The sequence below is a fragment of the Rhinatrema bivittatum genome, chromosome 3 (genome assembly GCF_901001135.1).
Source record: "Rhinatrema bivittatum chromosome 3, aRhiBiv1.1, whole genome shotgun sequence".
In the NCBI taxonomy this organism is placed as follows: domain Eukaryota; kingdom Metazoa; phylum Chordata; class Amphibia; order Gymnophiona; family Rhinatrematidae; genus Rhinatrema; species Rhinatrema bivittatum.
In genome coordinates, this window is record NC_042617.1 from 28,783,416 (window position 1) to 28,806,784 (window position 23,369).

The 23,369-nt window shown below is 45.1% G+C and overlaps 1 protein-coding gene across 2 annotated transcripts in view; it reads left to right on the top strand.

The window, feature by feature from the left end:
- EHD3 (EH domain containing 3) overlaps positions 1-20,912 on the top strand; it is a 187,148-nt gene extending 166,236 nt beyond the window's left edge. For both annotated transcript variants that reach the window (XM_029593027.1, XM_029593026.1), the window contains exons 4-6: positions 1,793-2,205; positions 13,055-13,219; positions 14,144-20,912. In XM_029593027.1, coding sequence (XP_029448887.1) covers positions 1,793-2,205; positions 13,055-13,219; positions 14,144-14,671 — 1,106 coding nt within the window. In that variant the 3' untranslated portion in view covers positions 14,672-20,912. The remainder of the gene's footprint in view (positions 1-1,792; positions 2,206-13,054; positions 13,220-14,143) is intronic.
- The last annotated feature ends 2,457 nt before the right edge of the window (positions 20,913-23,369 follow it).

Genomic DNA, 23,369 nt, shown 5'->3' on the forward strand with positions numbered 1-23,369 from the left:
AATACAGGAGTAGATTTTGTGTGTCCATGTACACACTCAGTTTGAAAGTTATCCTCCCTGTTTTCAAAATTGCCCTCATGTTGTATAATTTAACGTTGCTTAACTTAACCATAAACCCTAAGCCAAAGTGTAATCAGACAGTATCATAAAAATAATTACTTAAATTATCTTCACCATACATCATGCATTTTTTTCTTGCTCAGTTACAGATAGAATCCCTCTAAATTTTAACTTTCTCATATTAATTCTTCCTCAAACAAGACTTGTGCACAAGTGGGGAAAAAAAAACTATGCTAAAATATATATATATATTTATTTATTTTTTTAAAGGATCAGCGACACTCTGTTCTTTTTAATGATCTTACTGGATACCATTCTGAGTTTTGTCATTGTTCCAAACTTTCTCTTTCTGGGAATAAAAATGTTTTTTCTTAGTAGTATGTCTCGGAAGATATGCCTTTATAGCTGAATCTCCATGTTCATGGCCATATTTAATCTAGGGAGGGTGTTTTTATTCACATTATGTCCAGCATCTCTTTTCACAAAGGTCTCTGCAAATAATGCATGTCGGAAAGCCCGTTTCATCTTAATCTCCCAATATGGAGTTATGTAGGAAAATGGGAGACTAGTCCAGCATAGAATCTCAAATGTAGTAGTCTAGAAAAACAAGTACTGCTGTTGTCCAGCCTCAACCTCTTTTGTTGATACACAAATGATTATTTTTCCCCCTAATGCTGTAAATCAGTGGTCCTTAACTAGGCCCTTGGGAATCCTTGACCAGTCTGGTTTTCAGGATCTCTATCTAGATAAATGAAGCTTGACTGACGTGCCGCAAATGTGCAGTAGAGAACAGCTCTACTGTGCATGCGCGGGCAGGAGAGCACGTCGGTCACAGCGGAGCGTAAAGATGGCGCTGGGAGGCAGCGAAGGGGAGGAGCAGCGGGGGCGGCGAGCTATGGGCGGGCCAGCAATGAGCCCGGTGGTGAGGCGTGTGCAAGGGAGAGACCCCCCCCCGGAGACCTCGGACCGAAAAAAAAAATTCTATTGTGGATGAGGTGAAAGGGGAAGGAAAGGGAAGATGAGAGGGGATGGAAGGAAAAGGGAAGAGGACGAATGGACAAGGAGTATTGGGGGGAGGGAGTTGGGACGGCCGGAACATCGAGAGCTCTGACCAACTTGCCGTGCCGCAGGGGAAGGAGTGAGTCACATAGCATAGTGACTGAGAGGAGACGGGATGGGATTGGGAGAGGGTGGGGAGTGACTGGGGAGGGAGTGGGAGTGAGAATGAGGGGGAAGGTGAGAGTGAGGGAAGGGAATTTCAGTGAGAGGGGAGGGAGGCAGTGGGAGAAAAGGGTGAGTAAGACTGAGGGAAGGGAGTTTGAGTGGGGGCAGGGGAGGTGAGTGGAGGAAGGTGGTGAGTGACCGAGGGATAGGAGGATGAGTGACCGAGGTGAATGAGCGAGGGGAAGGGGGAGTGAGGGAGAAGTGTGTAGAAGAGTGCCGTTTCTGAAAGTGAACTGAAAAAAAAATTAATGTAGCCCGTTGTTACGGGCTTAACGGCTTGTCTATAATAAACATTCATGAAAGAGATTGTCAGAGGCAGTACATCCACTATATTTCATGCATATTCATTGTAGATATTCTGAAAACCACATTAGTGGGAGATCACTGTTACTTATGTACTTGTCACTGGCACAAACACAGAAAGATGTACCTGAGATGTGGCGTGTACAGTCCACCAGTAAACTAAAAATTAAGTAAATATGCATTTTCTTCTCCTCCTCCCCTCCAGGTTATGACTTTGCTGCAGTCCTTGAATGGTTTGCTGAAAGGGTTGACCGCATCGTTCTCCTCTTTGATGCCCACAAATTGGACATTTCTGATGAGTTTTCGGAGGTCATCAAGGCCCTCAAGAACCATGAGGACAAGATGCGTGTGGTCTTGAACAAAGCTGACCAGATTGAGACCCAGCAGCTCATGCGAGTCTATGGTGCACTGATGTGGTCCTTGGGGAAAATAGTGAACACGCCCGAAGTAATCCGAGTCTATATTGGGTCCTTCTGGGGTCACCCTCTACTGATCCCCGACAACCGCAAACTGTTTGAAGCAGAAGAGCAGGACCTGTTCAGGGATATTCAGAGTCTACCACGCAATGCTGCCCTGAGGAAGCTGAATGATTTAATCAAGAGGGCACGGCTAGCAAAGGTAATCTTTTATGGCGTCGGTTTCTATCAGAGAAATGGGCAGAGAATAACCTAATTATATAGGATGACTGACTCAGCAGTTCATAGTTATGTGGAGTATATGATACCAGATTTATTTGAGAGATCAGCGTTTTCCGGAAAAGGAAATATCTATTTTTAACCTTTTTCCCCTTTATATATTTTGCTCTAGTTTTTACTGTGTTTTTTTTCTCGCAACCCCCAGACACCCTCTATACTACTAGTCCTGTGGACAGCTTTCCCTCAGAAGGTACCTAACTAACAGCTCGATCCAGTATCGTCCGCTCGAGGATTGCCCGTCTGTAACGTGCTCGTAGCGCACAATTCGGACGCGCAAGGCAGTTCGGCGATACAGTGTCCAGTTTCACGCGTCCGTATCGCTTCTGAAAACAGACGCATAACCCTTTCCGCACCCAGCATGTAAATGAACGAAAAAGCTGTATAATGAAGGAATTAGCTATTCCCCTGCGATACTGTAACGGGCGCTGATATTATCTCCTCCGTAACCCGCTGTTCTGCCGCGGCCTTAACCTGCTAGTTTACCGCCTCCCCCTAGTAGGAGTTAGTGTAGTGTAGTGTAGGGTAAAAACATTGCTTACCCGCCCTGGTCCCGTCCGGTCTCCTGCAGCCCCGTCCGGACCGGACGGGGCTGCAGGAGACCGGACGGGGCCAGGGGAAAAAAAAACAAACGAAAAAGTAGCAAGGCTCGGGCCTGCTATGGTAAGTGTAAAAAGTGTAAAAAACAAAAAACCTGTGTGTTATATAAAAAAATAAAACAATTTTAAATACCTGTCGGAGGGCCGTGGGTCCCGGTGGGCGGCAGGCAGCCATCAGCGGCATCCGGTAGTCCCTTCTCCCTTCCTCCCCTGCCTGGATGAGCGCCAAAATCGCACGGGCGGGTCGGCAGCGGGGGGGGGGGGGGGGCGGCAGCAGGATCCGGGAGCGGCGGGTAGGCAGCAGCGGGGTCCGGGGGGTCCGGGGCAGCGGCAGCGGGGGGGCGGCAGCAGGATCCGGGAGCGGCGGGTAGGCAGCAGCGGGGTCCGGGGGTGGCAGCGAGATCCGGGGAGCCAGCAGCGGCAGCATGTTCGATCGCGCAGGCAGGTAGGTGGCAAAGTAAAGATGGCCGCCTGCACGGGAAAATCGTGCAATTGGCCGCTGAAGACGTGACGTCACACCCCGTGACGCCAAACGTCGTGACGTCACGTCTTCAGCGGCCAATTGCACGATTTTCCCGTGCAGGCGGCCATCTTTACTTTGCCACCTACCTGCCTGCGCGATCGAACATGCTGCCGCTGCTGGCTCCCCGGATCTCGCTGCCACCCCCGGACCCCGCTGCTGCCTACCCGCCGCTCCCGGATCCTGCTGCCGCCCCCCCCCGCCCCCCCCCCCCCCCCCCCCCCCCCGCCGCCGCTGCCCCGGACCCCCCAGACCCCGCTGCTGCCTACCCGCCGCTCCCGGATCCTGCTGCCGCCCCCCCCCCCCCCCGCTGCCGACCCGCCCGTGCGATTTTGGCGCTCATCCAGGCAGGGGAGGGAGGGAGGAAGGGAGAAGGGACTACCGGATGCCGCTGATGGCTGCCCGCCGCCCACCGGCCGCCTGGACCCACGGCCCTCCGACAGGTATTTAAAATTGTTTTATTTTTTTATATAACACACAGGTTTTTTGTTTTTTACACTTTTTAAACTTTTTTACACTTCCTGGTGCCTGTCATTTCAAATGTCATTTGAAATGACAGGTACCAGCGCACCCAGGTTACTGTATAGGCGCTGTTACAGCGCCTATACAGTAAAATGGGTTGCGCGGGCATAACCCTTCCCTAACGCTTCACAGCCGCGGCATGCATTTGCATGCGATTAGAGGAGAGTATCGGGGAGTTAGTGAAGAGAACTGTGCGTGCGGGGAGGAAGGGTGCGCCTGACACTACCTCACTGTTTTTACCGCGGCCTTACTGGATCGAGCCGTAAGGGAAGTTCACTTTAGCTGGGGAACCTTGAGTTTAGCAGGTGACGTGGTCTGGGTAGAAGGCACCTGTCCCTCCCTGTTCCTTATCAGTTGTCTGTATGTTACCTGCTCTTGTTTTTACCCCAACACCTCTAGGGTGTCTCAGGACAGAATACAAAGGCAAAACACAGCACCTGGTTCTGTCCAGGTTCTTGTTACATGTTGGGCTGTAAGATCTAACTCAGGTCATGCTGGTTTTCATGTCCTTTTCCCTAAACCAAAACCACATCCCTTCGGAGCCAACGGGCCCTCCTCCCTTGTAAGGATATTCCCCTATCTTAGTTGGGGCGCTGCCCTTCTGGCAGTCTTTCTGCAAGGCTCCCCCTGGTCTGTTCCAGTATCTCCCTCCCTGCCAGATTCCTCCTTTCCTGTTGCCTATTTTAAGGTCTTCCCTGAAACAGGGGTGGAGCAAAGTCCCTCCCTCTTCTGGAACTCTGCGCAGAGAGCCATATTCAAAAGGGTTTGTCCAGCCAACAAACCCCAAAATTTAAATATATGACCTCTGTAACTGAATAAAATGTATCCGGATAAATCGGAAGTATTCCAGGGCGGTGTCAGCTTAGCCGGATAACATATTCGGCTAACTCCAATATTCAAAGTTAGCTGAATAAATTAGTTGACTAATTCTGGATGTGGTTCAGAGCAAGGTTAAAGTTATCCAGGAACATGCACTCTAACTTTTCCTTAACAAAATATAGCTGGTTAAGTGCCGGGAAAACAATTTAAAAAAAAAGAAAAAAAAAAAAAGAAATTCCTTGTGGACCTGAGGGCCTTTTCCCCACCCTCCATAAAGAACTGAGCCAGGTCTATCTGCCCATGAAGACTCACCCTTCTCCTTAAATTCAAGAAATATGTGCAGCCTGCGGGCCCTGTCATTCCCGTCTCACCCAGCACTCCCCATGCCATGGAGAGAAGCGGGTGCAGTGTGATCATGGCATTCTGGTGGCATCTAGCTTTGATGTCAGAATACTATTTTATTTTTTTTATTTTTCAAAAAAATAAAACAAATTAGGATAGCTCAGGTGGTCATTACTTGGGATTTAATAGATGGGTGGCATTCCATATAATTTATTTGTATTGAGGCAAACAATGCAGTCGTGTATGATAGCTCCAGAGTGGGCAGCGCCTCAGTGGCACAGTTCTCTTGTGTGAGGCAGTTGCAGCTCAGACTTGGAAGCATGACTATGCTAATCTTGATTATGATCCAGAGAGCTTGATATTTGGAAGTGGGAAGAGGCAATTGCATATTGCTTATTACTGCACGCAAACAGATATGGAAAACTAGGGTGGTAGTCGAGCTATGGATGATGGCTCGGAAAGCACTGTTTCAAAAATATGAAGCAAAACTTGAAATTAAACCATTCATTGCTGGGCCATATGTCCTATGTGCTAGATCATCCATTTTGCATACCTGGGTTTTCTCATTAGCTTTTCACAGCTTAATCACAAATAGACTCAAAAGAGAATCAGGGCTGTTGAGCAGTTCACCTTTTGAGCAAATTCCAGGGCTCTCCCACCCTAGACAGTTGCCTACTTTGCCCAAGGAGAGTGGCACCTCATGTCTTGAGATGGCCCCGTCTTTGGCTGAGCTGCTAGCAACAGTGGCACACAATGTCTGCATGGAGGGACCATGAGCCAGCATGCACTTACGGTGCCCCCTGCATCTGGCACAAGGTGCCGGCCCAAACAGGAAGGCAGATTTTGGCCTTCCTAGGGTGGCAAACTTTTTGAACTGTTCCTAGAGATTTCTGCAAGTAGAGAACAAACAAGTGTTCTGTAATAATCAATTAATCTCACTGGCAAAAACTTGTATCATGCTAGATAACATTCTTCCTAAAGGGAAGGACATTTGTTTCTACCATCTCTTGTTTAATAAAAGTGAGCTTCCTGTAAACATGTAAACCCTTTCTCAGGGCTTTCCCTGTAGAATGAAAGGGGCCAACTTCAAATGTGACAGTGTAGGGAAAAACTGGCTACTACTTGAGATCAGAATTTCCCTGTGGTGGGAGTGCTGTAAAAGCTTCAAGACCCAAGGGGCTCTCACTCAATCTTTCAATGAGTGAACATGAGTGTTCCAAAACAAGAATGCTTTACTGGACCAAGAAACAGAGTTGAAGACTTTCTTTACCTCCCTAGTAGCTAAGGATAAGAAAGGCACTCCAACCACTCCTTTCCAAATTATTAGATGTACTTCCATAAGGAGTCACTCCTCTTTCTCCTGATGCAAGGGATAATCCATCAGAATCCCCAAGAAGTGATTCTGGTCCTTGCAGCTCTATAGTGGCAGAGTCCAGCCAGTCGGAGGAAGTTCACCAGGGATATACCCCATCTCATTCAACAGCTTCATCATTGGGCTCCTGGATTAACGTTCTTTCTCCCCTAGAATCAGAGGATTGACTGGCATCTCTGATCCCCTTACCTGAACCACTGGGACGTTTATCTGCCAGATAACCTCGCTTCTCCTATTCTAGATTACTGGACAAGTTGAGAAAACGTGCTAGGAGTCTTTGGCCTGCTCCAGATATCTCAGCAGAGCCAGTGGCTGTTCCAGTTCATGGTATACTTCAAGAGTTACAAACCAGAATGTGGGAAAATCCCATCTCCAGTGCACCAGTGGCCAGGAAGTTAGAATGCTCCAGGTTTGGAGTTCTAAAACTACCTTTTTATTTTTTATTTATTTAGATTTATATTACGCTTTTCACACTTTTTTTTTTCAGCACGTCGAAGCGGATTACATTTAGGTATTTCCCTATCCCCAGAGTGCTTACAATCTAACAGGCCGATACAGTAATGACGCGGTAGAAAAAGTGCGGCAGTGCCGGGCGCCCGCTCGTTTGCCGTGCGCACAGTTCGGATCACATACCGCTCGATACAGTATTTAAATGGCATGCAAATGCAAGCCGCGTCCATGAAGTGCAATCCATTTTACTGTATAGAGCGCTATACAGCGCCTATACAGTATCCTGGGTGCGCTGGTACCTGTCATTTCAAATGACATTTGAAGTGACAGGTACCAGGAAGTGATTGCTTAATCTTTGGACAGTGAATCATCCTAACTATAGCTCAATAACTCGACACCCATGGGGACCCCATTACTGGAAATTTCTATACTTTAGCCTATGATGAGACCTTATTGGCCTTGTTTAAATCCTATTCTTTATGCCTATAGTAAGTGAGATTTCACCACAAAATACATAATGTCCTGTAGTTTGTGTTTGATTTATGGTAACAGAATAATTGAGACCTTGAGTCAATCTGACAAAGGAACAGAACTCTAGTGTTAGGTCATACTATAGTACTCCACTTTCTCAATTCTTCTCATCCTCCCACAACACTGGAAACGGAAAGCAATAATAAAACAAAATTTTGCTGGGACACGTCGTAAATGTAAATCTGTCAGCAAGCCCCCTCTGCTCCTCTGCAGGGCTTGCTTGTAGCAATAGTAATTGCTCTCTATGCAGTACCAGGTTGCAAACTGGCCAGGCACAGAAAATCTTGCCGACTGAAATATCAATCGTTTCGGTAACTCAGACTGTGAGAAATTTAACACCACCCCCTCCCACCCCCAGCAGGAAACAGGAAACCTGAAGGGCATGCTCTTTACCGTCAAAATCCATTTTACGGTTCTGATTGCAAGTTTCAAGCCGTACAATAGCTCACAAACCCCTCCAGTTAATGCTAAGTCTGTGCCGGCGAGCGCATAGTGCAGGAACTGGTTTAACAAGGTCCTATTTGCAGCTTAAGGGTTTTGCAGAGACTGCCAAGGTTTCTTCAGCATTTGAATGTGTTTTTCATTCAAATGATAGTGTGTATTTATAATATTTTACAATCCTGCTTTCTTAATGATACTACAGTAACGTAGGGGCTTTTAACCTGGTGATTTTATTTTTTTTTTGTCACAGTGCCATGTCAGTAGCAATTCAGCCATGACACAGAGCTACAATTTAACGTCAAGTCTGAACCAGTCCTAATGGCTTTAAGTTCTCATTTCTAAGCATTTGTGTTGGCAGAAACAGGAGAAATCCCAGAATGTCTACAACAGCAATATTTTACCAACAAGTGTCAGTATGACTTGCAAGTCAAAACTTGTACCTAGCTGGCAGCTCTTACAATGCTGGAATTATCACCCCCCCTACTTTTGGAAAGGGTTCTGGGATATTTGATATCCATCGTGTAGAAACTGAGTCAGCTGAACTAACGTGGTTACCTCCAAAGAGGGCAAGGAATAGAATGGCCCTTCAATATGAGGCACAAAGATTTGCCCAATGTAACATGGAGATGCAAAGTAAGCAACGTAAGGTAACATAGTGAATGATGCAGATAAAGACCAAAAGGCCCATCTACTCTGCCCAGCAGTCATTTTACGTGCATTTATCCAGAGTAGATCAAATTCCTATACAGAACCCAACCTCCAGTCTCATTTAGGATTGCAATTGCTTTTCTGTGCAGGTTACCCATGCCATCCAGTGCAGCCATATCGCTGCTGTCCTGAGCTGCAACCTTCACTCAGTGAAAGCTCCCCAGTGCTGTCATTACCATTCTTTGCTATCCTCTGTTTATCCTATGCTGCTTTAGGATTCTTAGCATTTTAAGAATTTCTTTTTTTTTAAATTTTTTCTTTATTGCATTTTTAATTTAATTACACAAAATATTTGTGAATGGAAAAAAACAGATGTATCACATTTACATAAAAATAATCCCAACATAACATCTTCAATCAGATATTTAATAATATGTGAATTCCATCTTTATAATAAGAATTCAAGGGGGCAAATACTAAACAAATTTTGAGCGAACCAATATTAGGAAAAAGGGAAAAAGAAACGACGGCGGCTGAGAGATGCCTACATTAAGCCTACTATACTGTTAACGCTGCATTTGAGTGGGAGTCAATGAAAAAACGGAGTTGAGAAGGTTCGAAAAAAACATAAACAGAATCAAGGTATCTTACTACGCATTTACAAGGGTAACGAAGTACAAATTTAGAGCAAATAACTAATGCTTCCATCCTCATTTCAATAAACCTTTTCCTCCTTTCCTGTGTCGACCGGGTGATATCAGGAAACAACCTTATACTTTGATCATAATTGTTTTTTTTGTAAAAGAACTGAAAAATATCTCATCACGGTGTTTTTCTCTGTAATAAAAGCAAAAGATACAAATAGGATTCCTCTTGTTGAGACTGTGTCCTCAATTGATAATTCTAACAGATCTGTGATGTTCATCTGTGCTTGGGGTTCCACCTTCTCCTGGCCTTCTTCCAGTTTCTTTTGTGGAAGGTAGTAAGCCTTTAAGATTTAAAGGCAAAGGGGCAGATTTTCAAAGGGGTACGCGCGTACCCCCCCGAAAACCTGCCCCAAGCTCCCCCTGCACGCGCCGAACCTATGTTGCATAGGCTGCCGGCGCACGCAAAGCCCCGGGATGTGTTTAAGTCCCGGGGCTTTCCTGGGGGAGCATTCATGGCCGATCTTGAAAGCCTGAAATAGAATTTGTTAAAGAAACAATTGCCTTTTCAATCGCAGAAACTGCATTCCACAACACATCCATTGTCACTATTTCAGGCTTTTTTGTTAAGGTAATTCCAATAATATTTACCGGTGAGTCCCGCGTTGTTTCTGCCAGCTCGGTCTGGTCGGTCGAACTCCTTCCAATAATGGTGTTTCCTGGCAGAGCACTGCCTACACCACTTAAAATCCCGATGTTTATTTCTTTCAGGACGGATAAAACTTCTCCGTCCTGAAATTGCCCCGTGTCTCTGGCGGTTGGGCCTCCCTCAAACTTCCCCCACCTGAAGCAACTTCGGCTCCGGGGATTCAGCTGACCCGCACGCTCCGACATGGGCAGGGGGGGAAGGAGTAATCGGTGCACCAGGGCTTAATGATGGTTCGTCGAAGTGCAGAGGCTTGCTCCTCCTCCCGCACTAATGCCGACTCTCCTGGGCTTACCCCCGTCGCGGCATAGAACTCACGGATCGTTGTCTGAACCGGGGTAGGCTTCAGGGGGGTCGAGGTTCCCTCCCTTACCTTCCCCTTTCTTTTGGTGTGTGGCATATTCGGTCAAAGGCAATAATTACTACACAGCGATCAGGAGCTCATCTCAACGCGTCCTTCCTTCAAGACGCCATTTTGTTCTCCCCCTGGGTATTTCTTAAATAAATCAATCGCAGGCATTTGGGGAATGACCGGGAAATTAAGAACCCTTATATTTAAACTGTGAAGATTGTTCTCAATATTTTCCACTTTTTTTTTTTTTTTTTAACACTGACTCTTGTTGAGTAACATGGTGATGTTCACTCTCAACGATTTTAATTTTCTCTTCCATCTCACTGAAATTTTTCATCCTGAGCATCCCGCTTTTTCTGATTCTCTATACTTCGTTTATTTGCTCCAATACACACTTTTGATAAATTCACAACGGCTGCTTCAATAGCGAGCATTTTAAGGATTTCAAAGTAGTAGATGTTTGCTGCAGAACCCCCCCCCCCCCAAAACAAACAAACTCCCCCACAGGCCCACACCTCCTTCCTGCCCCTGGCCTAAGAAATCATGGGAAATGTTTGAATTCCCTTTAAAAGCCACTTTCAGTGGCATTGCAAGATCAGATATGATAGGACTGACACATGGATATGCACATGGTTTAGTAGCTGAGTCCATTGTATTGTGAGTGGCTGCTCTTCCAGTCCTAATTAGGTTTGTGTAAATGATTTACAGTCTGCTTCCTTGTATGCCCAACCAATCACATGCTAACACCTCCATGGAGCTGTTGATCTTGTAGCTCCTCCTGCCCCTTTTCTAGCAAGCCTGCAAATCTTTCATCTTTATTCTTTCATATAAATTGGGCCACTGAGGAGGGATCTTGGCTTGGAAAAGTCCTTGCAGCTTGATGTGGTCAGCTTGCCCATATTACATTTGTACTTAATAAAAATATTTGAGAAACTTTAGCGCAAATGAGAATTGATACCCACAGGGTTTGTGTAATAGCAACCTCAAGTGAATTTTGTTGCAAACTCTTATGGAGTTTTGCTGTAGAAACCTGCCAGCTTGCTTGTTTTCTGGGGGGCGATTCCCTCTGGTTTGGTCAGATGGATTTTTCACGTTTTCCTCCTCACTTCCTTCACTCTGCTGCAGGTGGTTAGATTATCCATCTTTTCATACTTTGCTCCTCTCGTTTGCAATCCGCATATCGGCTATGTAAATCACAGCTTCAGCTTCTTTCCTTATTGTTCAAGCCCTTTCAGTTGTGGATTACATGTTTCTGTCACTTGTCCATCTGCAAGCTCTGCTCCATACTTCTTGGTACCTGGCCTCCCTTAGTATCAGGACAAGCTCCCTCCCCTGTCCAGCCTCAGCCTCATATTTCACATGCTCCTTTCCTAATATCTTTCAGCTATCTATGCTAGCGTATCCTCCCTCCTCCTGTTTATAGCTGCCCCTTGCACATGCTGCCAAAGTGCTTAGGTGAAAAACAGTTTATGTAAAGAAATAAGATTTGTGTAATTCCAGTAGCATGCGCCACTTTGCACAAGCAGTATCACACGTGGATGGTAGAGGGTCAGAATGGCCTGATTTCTGACCACATAATGCAATGCAAGCTGGCGAGTTTTGAGTGTTAGAACTAGTGAGCCCATTTTTAAAAATTATTTCTAATCTCTGGTGGCAGTTACTACTTTCCTACTCTGCCAGCAGCATCTTGAGTGTCAGATGGTTAATCAGGCATGCCTTACTTCAGAAATTGTGAAAATCAGTGAACCTCCCATATAGCTTGGTACTTGTAATAGTGTGTTAATGCATGCCCTAACCAAGTTCAAACAATACCCTGCTTCTAAGGAAATATGTCTTTGATAAATGGTGTGTTCTCATGATTGGATTTCACTGTACAATGCTGGATAAACCATTGATACAAGTCATACCAGTAGAGTGCTCTGCACATTTTGATTACCATGCTAGACTCTTCTTTATGGGGTGGTGATGGGGATTGGAGTGAGAGGAAGTCTCAGCCATTGCAAAAAAAGACCCTTATCAGCTAGACTCTGAGATCCAGAGGGAGCCATGGTCCACTGGCTCCTGCTAAGATCATCATTGTGATGGTGGAAGCGGGGCAGGGGGGATAATAAAAATAGTGGGGTAAACCCTGCCCCTCATGGTTGTTGTGAATGAAGACTCATGGCACTGCATCCTCAGAAGTCAGTTCCCTTTGGAAGGAGCCTAAAGCCTAATTTTTGTAAAAACAAGTAGTGTTCTGTCCAAGAGGAAACTCCCTCCGGTGATGTCTGGGGTGTACTTAATGTGTGATGGAGCAGATCCATTCCCCAGTGTGGTGAAGCTCTCCTTTATATGCCATAATATGTGTATCGGATATTTGCATATTTAAAGATTTTTTATTTTTTTTTTTTTTGCACCTACACATCAGAGCAGCAAAGGGCATGGTGTCGTCATTGCAGTAAAAGGTGTTTTGACTCCAGGTCTCCCGGCGAGATCAGTTTAGTGCTTGAACTAGTTACTGCTCCACTCTGCTGCATAGTGCCACTGATACTCAAGGCTTTAGAAAATCCTCAAAAGAACATTGCCTTCAGCAACAATTGCCCAAAAAACAAAAATCTGTGGTAATTAAAGGGAGTTTTCCTTGAGGAAGACGCCAATAAGAATATTTTTGTTTGAAGAACATATTTATTTATTTATTTTTTTAAAAGAATATGGGAAACCTCACATCTCCTATACAGTAATGTGTGCTCCTGTGATGCGTTATCTGACCGACAGATAGGATGCAGTGTGTACGGTAATCACAGTATTAAAATGAAGAGAGGTTATTTCATTGTATTGTCTTTGTGGCAGGTTCATGCGTACATCATTAGCTCCCTGAAGAAGGAAATGCCATCGGTGTTTGGTAAAGACAACAAGAAGAAGGAGCTTGTGAACAGTCTGGGGGAGATTTATGCCCGGATTGAACGGGAGCATCAGATCTCACCTGGAGACTTCCCCAATCTGAAAAAGATGCAGGTAAACCGTGCAGGGAGGAAAAGGGACTTGAAATGTGGGTGGGTGAGCAACAATCATAAGGGAGCAGTTTCTTCCTCACTAGGTTTATCTTGTCATCCCTGTTTTGTCTGAGTTGGGGTAGGGGAGGGAATCTTGTCTTACCCAGCCCCTCGGTGAGAGAGAACAGCTGGATGGGGAAGCATGGGAAGGAAGAGACAGTTGTTGGGGTTATTATATTGTATAGTACTTATTGCATGTTCTCTGCTGATTTTGTGTTCCTACGCTTCTTTGTAATTTATATATTTTGAATTTTGTTGTAAGCTTCTTTGGGCAATCTTGTTAGACTGAAAAGGCAGGACGTTGAGTGTAAAATGAAATAGAAGGTGGAGGAGCGGTATTATCAAGCGTGGAAACTAGTTTTTGTGTATGTGTTCACCACAGTGACTTCTCTGGGAAAGAATAAAGAAGTACAGGTTCTAGCAGATAATATCTGGGTCTCACTTTTTCTCATTATTCATATGTATGAGCTGAGCAAGATGCTAATGGGACAGTTTGGAAAATAAGTCCTCAGCTCTATTCTTTTGATTTAATGCAGGAGCTAGTTGTTTTTAAGCGAGCTGAAAATATGCTCTTATTACAACTGTTGCATTTGCAAGTACCTGTAGAAAATTACATGATTTTAGGATATGACTCAAGTGTTTGTTCCCTTAAGCTGTGTGTATTTGTGCATAGAACCCAAGAGTTCTGGAAGAGAGCAGGAAAACTTCCATATGTAATATTGTGCTTAACATTATATGGCAGTGCAGTACTGTGAGCTAGCTCCCATAAGTGCCTTGGAAATGCTGTGACTTTTGACAGTAAACATCTTCTCCTCTATTGCAGAGTGATCGACCTTTAATTTTCTAACATTTTATCTTGTTCTGCTTGTTTTTCTCTCTCTCAAAGGATCAGCTGCAGGCCCAAGATTTCAGTAAGTTCCAGCCACTGAAGACCAAACTTCTGGAGACAGTGGATGACATGCTGGCACATGACATTGCTCACCTGATGGTGTTGGTGAGACAAGAGGAGACCCAGAAGCCTGTCCAAATAGTGAAGGGCGGGGCCTTTGAGGGCACCCTGAATGGTCCATTTGGCCATGGATATGGTGAAGGTGCAGGAGAAGGCATTGATGATGCAGACTGGGTGGTGTTCAGAGACAAACCTATGTACGATGAGATCTTTTACACATTGTCCCCCGTCAATGGCAAAGTGACAGGAGCCAATGCCAAGAAGGAGATGGTGAAATCCAAGCTGCCCAACACTGTGCTTGGAAAGATCTGGAAACTGGCTGACATAGACAAGGATGGCATGCTAGACGATGAGGAGTTTGCTTTGGCTAATCACCTCATCAAGGTCAAATTAGAAGGTCATGAGCTTCCAAATGACCTTCCTTGCCATCTCCTCCCTCCATCCAAAAGAAAGTTGATAGATTAAAAAAAGAAAGCCACATATAAGACTGAGAAAGGAAGGAGTGATGCAGAGACAAGTTTACTTAAATTATATATGTGATGTGAAGTCACTCTGTGGATGTTTTTGATTTAAGACTGATTGCTTAGCATAAAAAAAGCAAAAGAAAGTCATCTAACCTAAGTCAGTTAACCTTTGTGTTCAGTGTTCTTGCTGCTTTAATGTGTAATCCTTTTACAGAAGAGAGAGATACTATGAGAGAAAAGTACAGGATGGATTATGCCAGATTTATCTCCTCTTTAAACCTCATTCTATAATCATCCAAAAATGTTGTGTAGCAGTCTTTGTGTAAGAAAATGACTTTTTTTTTTTTTTTGTGGGGTAGTTTGATGGTTCATAAAAGATACACTTCCTAACAGTCCAAATTTTCAGTTTCTCTGCTGAAAAAACCCCTAAACTATCTGAATCTCCATTTTGCAATAGCATCGAAATCTAAATATACCAATGCTCCTGCATGGCACTGTGCTCCTGATTTCTGTGTGGATTTCTGTATGCAGCTTCTATTTATCATCTGAAAGGAACTTGCCCATTAAATGAATGGCCTTTCCTAAGAAGGTTGGTCTTCTTCTTTTTAATGGTTGAACTTAAGGGCTACATCTATAAAAACACTGGCCCAGTCACCTCTTGATCCTAGGGCCACTGGTGGAGGACTGTGGACCACACAAGCTCCCCTGACTTCTGTGGTTCCTGCACAGGGCCCAGAAGTCTTTGCAAGACCCTTAGCGTTTTCTTTTTTTCATGGCCTGGTTCTCTTCTGCACTCTAGTCATACCCAAAATCACCCTCTGCTCTAAAGCGGTTCAAAATAATTCTTTACTGAAACTTGGTGGTACAAAACCCAAAAGTCCACAACAGTATAGCAGTTGATAATGTACGTTAGCAACCATAGTCCAAAAAGCATCAAAAGATAAACTCTTCTCTCACTCCACAATGCTTCCCCGATGCTGCTCTTGGGGCAGATACCTTCTTCCCTGGGCCTTCCCACTAGCAGATCTTCTTTCTGTTCCTCTTAATTCTGCTTCATGTTAGAGTCTCTGCCTGCATTACTTGGTCAGCCTCTAATGCTGGATTTCCCAGTCATATTTGTTCTCTCTCAAACTTCCCCCTACCCTCATGTTCTAGTTTCTGTATAATCCCTTTCACTGTGGACCTCCTCTGACTTTGATCTTTTCTCAAGATCTTTTTTTTTCTCCTGCTCAATCTAGAATCCTGAATGTCTTCCTCTTTGGTCCTATGCTTTTGGAGAGGTAGGCCTACCACATCATTGGCAAAGAGACACTCATGCACTCAGGCCTATGCTAAGGTTGACTCTCCAATTCTCCCTCTCTGTCCTAGTGGCACATTGTTAGTTAACTCTGACTCCTCCTAATGGAGAGTGATATACTTCCCAAAACTGTCATCACACCAAAGGCTGTTGAAAGCTTGGATGCCTACTATGGGCAAGTTTACTTGTTGAGGCCACTGATGCCATAAAGGGCAAAGCTTGTCTTGGTATACCTTGCTGAGATATATCAGCTCAACTGAAGCATAGGGATAGTAGTAATTCCAGTCTCTCTGCACAAACTGGTGTAAAAGCCTTTCTGAATTTGACCTGTTATGTAGGGCTCATTTCCACCAACTCCATGTTCACGCCAGCTCCCTAAAACAAGGTGTTCTGGTATGGCTAGCTGGATAAGGTCTTATGTTCCCCTTGGACTCTTCTGCGGGAAATCCAACACACTCCTTGGCCTCTGTCCCTACTTCTATCAGCTGAACTGGGGTGGGAGGACTCTCCAAACAACTAAGAGGTAGACAGCAACATGCCACTGATAGAGTAGATATCAATCAATGTTACCTTCCCAAAGCAGGTAAGCCTCAGTGGTCTGTAATATGGGCCAACCTGTAAGGAACTCCACCCTAGGCCTAACTTAGGGTAACTAAGCAGTAAGGCAGCCATAGTCACATCCTCTTGTCTTTGATGCTGCTCTAGCTGAATCCATGGTTTCCCATCCCTCCACCCATTCAGGCTAGAATAAAGGCAATAGTGTACAGTTTTCTGCCAGCAAGGCCTATTTCTCTGCATCCACCTCCCATGGAGACATTCAGCTTGACATAGATCACTATCACCAACTTAGCCTCCACAGGGGTCACTCTCAATGCCTCTATCAGGCCACACCATTCACTGCTGGCCTTTAAGGGATAAATACCCCACTCTGACACTCCCTAACTCCCCCCACACACACATTTTGGGTGTCTCTTCCTTCTGGGGGTCTCCACGTTGCTAGAAGAGGGGCTAAGCCTAGCCGGCCTTTCTTCTTCCTCTCCAGGCTTACTCACAGTAACATCCTGCTCCATCGGTGGCCTCAAACACCACATTCTCCTCTGGGGACTTGTGCGGTGGTAGACAAACTCCTGCTTTGAGATACCATGGAATTCACAAAACAAAAAAGAGCTCAGGTCAGCCCCAAAAAGCGAGTAGCCAAAACGAAACAAGGAAACCAAACAAAGTAAATCGATCAAATGGTCAGCAGAAAGGTGTCAGTAAGCCAGACAATATGTCCTGCTATGCTCTGCAAGGACCATCCTGACAGTTCAATCATCCACCTTTTAGGTGTAAACAAAACCTTGATGTAGTATGAAAAAAAAAAAAAAACCTCTTAAAAAGTAAAATAATGGGACCAACAGTCACCTGAGAAAAATAGCAAGCTCAGCCCAGCCAGTGTTTTGCTGTGCAAGCAACTTCTTCAGGGGTTTAATCAAACAATTTTATAATCCAACAGAAAGGTTGTGGTCTGTAACATAACAAACAATAAGGTAAGTAAACTCTCAGAAAATCAAGTGAAAACAGTACTTATCTGCAAGCCAGGGATAATATTTACATCGGACCGAAGGTCTCACTCAATTGTCAGAAGAGTGGCAGAGGAAAAACGATGTCCTTAACGATGTCAAAATGACATACAACCAAAATGATGCACCACCTGGAGAACGGAAAGTCACAAATTTAGTGTTGTGACATCAGCAACCGAAGGGATTACCCCAGACTGATAGTCGGATCAAGATCTGCATTTAGACCCCCAGACCCCCATAGGTTTTCAATTTATCTATCCATGACTGCTCTAAACATAGTAGCTGTCGATATGTCTCCACCCCGCCAGTGGTGGAGACATATCGACACACAGTACCAGAGTTCATAAAAAATGTGATGATTTTCTTCATAATGGGCTAGCAATGATGCAGTCAATTGGTTGTGTGTCAAACATGACCGATGTTCAATCATGCAAGTCTTGACCATACAGGATGTTTTCCCAACATAGATTTTTTTGCATGGGCATTCGATCATGTAGATCACAGCTAAGGAAAGGCATGAATCTGATAATTGGCTGAAATTACAAACAAAGACAAAGTAGTCATGGAAACATGACACAGAGCAATTGCCAGGCATGTCGTGTATCTTCACGTCTGCACACGCTGTCTGCTGACATCATCGAGACGCTCATTGGCTGTTTCTGGATCATGTCCTGCTGCTCATGCGCGGGAAGACTGGGCAAGCTGAATCCTAGGTGCAAAAATTGTGGTGGCCATCTAGATTTTCTGCTCTCCATACCTCTTCAATTTGGCTGAAATCTGCAGTGTGCCTTCAGCCATCCCAAAATCCCCACCAGCCCCATGTTGTGTGCCATTTTTGTGTAGCTCTCATCCCTGTTAATACTGAGCATGGGGGCGCACAGGAAGGCTTATGGACCACGCAAGGGCCCCATGACCTGGGCTTTCTGCACTGGGGAAGTGTCTTTTTAAGGCACTTAAGGGTTTTTTTCTTCATACTCTGGGGCTCTTCTGCTCTCTAGTTCAGTCGCCCTAAAAATCACACTCCGCTCCAAAGCTGCTCAAAATAATTCTTTATTAAAACCTGGTGGTAGGAAAAACAAAATCCACACCTGTCGGTCCTAGCTTGTGAGCCTAAACAGAAAGTTAAACCTTTTTCTTTCTATAGAGCAATTTAGGGAACAAAACCATTTTATACAGGGCACATCTGCCCAATAATGTGATTGGTAATTCTGTCCATGCTGGTAACTGTGACTGTATTTCGGCCAATAATGTTTTAATAGTAAGTTGGTATAGCAGAGATGGATCCCGTCAGACCCTGATCCCTACATATTTGGTTTGAAGCCCAGCTCAAAGGAAATTCCCCTTGCCATGCAACCCGAAGTGAATCCCAAATAGCAATGGCCTCAGATTTGGTAAAATTAATCCTTAAACCTGCGAACTTGCCAACAATTTTAAATAAAGCTAGGACATGTTCGACATTTGTGAGTTACCCATAAACAGTAGCATGTCATCTGCAAACAGGAACATGCAGAATTCAGACCAACCCAGCTTTAAACCTTTAATGACTGCAGATATCTTGATTTGAAGTGCAAGAGGTTCCACTGAGAATAACTACAATAAAGGGGAAAGGGGACACCCCTGTCTAGTACCACTGTATAAGGAAAGCATACCATTACCTTAAGTCTAGGCTGGGGCACGGCATATAATAACCAAATCCAATTTATAAATGATCCTGTACTTCCAAACTGCTCAGTTACCCAACGAGACTCACTACCATTCCTTCTTGATTTTCAGGGCATGTACCATATCCTCCAATAATTTTTGAATATTACAGACTCCAGGTTGTCCTTTTGACAAATCCTGTTTGATCTTTTGCAACTAAGAAGGGTAAAACTACACTCGGCTGTTTGGCCAAGGTGGATGCTAAAATCTTTATGTCAACATTAATTAAAGAAATTAATCTATATGAACCAGGACCTTTTTCTCTCTTTACCTTCAAAAGTCAGAACGAACTCCGATCTTAATATAAAAACATGTACTGAATGATAAACAGTTTGACACTCACTGTTAATGGCATGGTATTGAAGATAATTGCAGAGCCAGCAGACCTGATACAGCTGCAATGAGATACTGTGAGAATTCATTCATAGATGCCTACAGCCGTAGAGAGAACTGTAGCTACCAGTGAACAGCAGAAACCAGCAGCTGGTGGGAAACTTATTTATAGATGAGAAAGAAGGCATGGAAGCGAGGTAAAAAAAAGCAATACTTCCAAGAGCCTGCAGAGGATTGAGGGGAGCTGCAAGCTTATCAAGAACTCGTTGCAAACTGAACTTTCAGCAGGAAGTAAGGTCTCCCAGGGCTTCCACGAGGCACAAGACCAACAGGAAAAAGCAAGAGAACAGAGAGAGCGAGCAAACAGGAACAGATCCAGTCAGAAGCTCAGCATCATTTAAAGAATAACCAATCGTGAAAGCTCTACAACATGCCGAGAATCTGAACTGTGCAGTTATTGTAAGATGACACAGGGAGACAGTGTAATAAATATATACATACACTGTAGAGGCACAGTAGCAACAGTACACCAGTTGATAGTGCATTCCAGCAAACACAGACCAATAAGCATCAAAAAAATAAACTTGCTCTCTTCTCATGCTCCAAAATACTTCCCAAAAAGGTCAGCTCTTGGAGCCAGGGAGGAAGGGTACCTGCCCTTCCCGGTACCTTTTCGGAAGCAGGTCTTCTCAATTCTATTTCTCTCCACAGCTTCTGTCTGAAGTATTTGGTCCATCTTAAACTCTGTGGATTTTCCCAGTTAGGCTTCCTCTCTGAAACCTCCCACTGCATTCATCCAGCAGTTTCTTTAGCATGCCTTTCTCTGTTCAGGATCTCTTCTTTCTATCTCACTCTAGACTCCCAGCAAGTTCCCCTCCTGGAAGGCTGGATTGCTTCCTTTATGGTCCTAGCTCTCTAGCGATACAGAACTACCCAGTGTCTTCTCCACTGAGGCATTGACTCTCGGCCATGTTTCTCCCTGTGAGAACAGGAGTCGTGTCAACCCTAACACACCTCACTAAACTGGCATCACACCAACGGGCAAGGTCTTGAGACCTCTGACACACACTGCTGGCAAGCAGATCTGTGGAAGCCATAGATGCCATAAAGATAAAAGGGCAGAACTGCCAGTCAGGGGCAGATTTTGGCACCCCCTTACCTAAAGACAAAGAGGGCCATAGTCAGGAGAGCTGACAAGTCATCTGGCAAAAGTTAGCTGGATAACTTGTAATGGACATTCAGAAGGACAAGTCTAAAATGCGGGTAGCAGTACCCGGATAACTTTCAAACCTAATTGGCTACAGTCAAAATATAGTTTAAGTAGTAAAAAAAAAAAAAAAAAAAAGAAACTTCAGAGCCAGCAGCCTCTCCCCCCCAATCACTAAAAATGATGATGGGAAAAGTGTCTGATGGTTTCTTTGCCTCCGCCCAAATCCCCCCAAAGATTTACAAAAAGTTATTAAAAAAAAAAAAAGCCTCCAAGCTCCACTTAGCACCCCCAAAACACTCCCAGATGACAGGAGTGAAGTACATTTCCACCACTCCAGATGCTGTCCAGCGCTAATGGTGTTGCAGTTGTACAGATACAGCAGCATCCAGTGTTACTGTCCTACCGTGTTTCCCCGATAATAAGCCCTAGCTTGTTTTTCAGGATTTTTGAAGTAGGGCTTTAAATATAAGCCCTACTCCAAAAATAAGCCCTAGTTATAGGTGTACCTGTGCGGTGCGGGTGCACCCCAAGACTTGCCCGTCACCCCTCCTCCCAAGACATACCGAAAGTACCTGGGGGGGCCCCGAAACCCAGAGGGGCAGATGGGGGGGGGTTGTAAAAAAAAAAAACAAAAAAAAACACCCCCCCTCCAAATTCATTGGAAGCCCCCCCCCCCAAAAAAAGAACTTGCCAAAATTCACTGGTGATCCAGCGGGGGGTCCCGGGAGCGATCTCCCGCTCTCGGGCCGTCGGCTGCCAGTAATCAAAATGGCGCCGATGGCCCTTTGCTCTTTCCATGTGACAGGTTATCGGTGCCATTGGCCGGCCTCTGTCACATGGAAAGAGCCATTGTGGGAGATCGCTCCCGGGACCCCTTGTGAATTTTGGCAAGTTGTGCGGGGGGGGGGGGGGTCGGAATGAATTAAATTGGAGGGCTGGGTTGGGTTTGGGGGTGGTTTGTTTTGGTTTTTTTTACAATCCCCCCATCTGCCCCCCCCCGAGTTTCAGGCTTCGTTTTGGGGGGGGGGGCAAACAAAATAAAATCGGCCCGAACCGCCGGGAAACCAAAATTCCCACGGTAGGCCAATAACGAAGGTCGAACCAAAAAGTGAATCTGATTGGTGAATGAAAGAGGAGGCGGGCTTAGCCTTGTCCTCATTCACCAATCATGGAAAACAAAAATAAGACATCCCCTGAAAATAAGCCCTAACCTTTTTTTCAAAGCAAAACTTAAATATAAGACCTGTCTTATTATCGGAGAAACACAATATAATACTCTGATGATAATGCTGGCAGCGTGTGCTATCATTGTTGCTGAGAGCGATATGAATGTACCATGCTGCTGGTGGGCATCTGGGTGTGGCGGCTTGGGCTAGGGGTTACGAGTGGGAGTTAGGAGGGGGGGGCCTGCAGCTCGTGAGACAGGAGATGTCGGGGATGCTGTTAGGGTCTCTATGGCCTGCAACTTCTTGTAGATCCTTTGCTGAGGGGTTGGCTGCTGAGTGCTATGCCCCACAAGTGATTTTGGAGGTCTGATATAGTGGCCTGGCAGTTTGGGATTTTGTTTTGCTACTTAATCAGTTCTACTTTGAATAAATCCAGTTAAAGTTATCTAGGTACAAGTACCCAGATAACTTTAGGGCTGCTCTCAGATGTGCCCAGACTTGGCCGAATAACTTATCCAGCTAACTCTGCATATTGGAATTACCCACATTAGTGAGCCAGATAACTTAATGCTACCTCTGAATGCTTTCCCTCTCCCCATATCCAGATCCAAATTTATCTGGGTAATGATTTACCCGGGTCAAATGTACCTTTTTAAATGTAGAGCTCAGTGTGGATTGTGGCACTGGCCAGTCAGGTATTCCATACATGGTCTGGCATGGATCTGCCCAGTGATGTCAGTCCACGCCTGCATCTCCCCTTCCTCTTTTTTCCTTTTGAACCTGGAAGTCTCCTGCTCTTTTAGGCTTCTAGCTCAATTAGAATGGGAACTGATATCAAAGAGCCTTCAATCTCAGCTACCTGGGGATTTCCCCCCTTATTTTAGATCCCCCCTGCAAACTCACTGGGCTCGGTCATCATGGCGGCAGTCCTCAGCTAGGGGCCCTAAGTCAGTCACTGGGTGTTGCTCTCGTGCGACAGCCTAGGACTCCCAATTTCTAGGTGTTGAGGGAACTGTATCTGCAGCCTGGCTGGGACGTGGAGGACGTGGCGTGGGAATCCAATCCAGCTCCTGTGCCTGGCCGTGCTCAGTGTTGCCACTGACCCACGAGGCTTCTCTGTCCCCCTTCCCTTCTGTCAGCGGGCTGCCCTGACAATTCTGCTGAGATGAACACAGGGTTTTTGTAGGTGAGGGCACCAAACTCATTTTAGTTGGGACTATGTGAACCTTCATCAGGGTCTTTGAAAATAAAAGAAGGGTGCCTAAACACTCGGGGTTCAACACACTTAACTGTGAGGATTTAAGGGATCCAAGTGGTGGGAGTGAGTGCAAAAAGGCAATGAGAGAGCGCCAAGCATAGAAGAACAGAAATGTGAGACTCTCTGGCAAAGGCGCTCACTGGTTGCTGGACATGGTCGTTGGTATTTTATG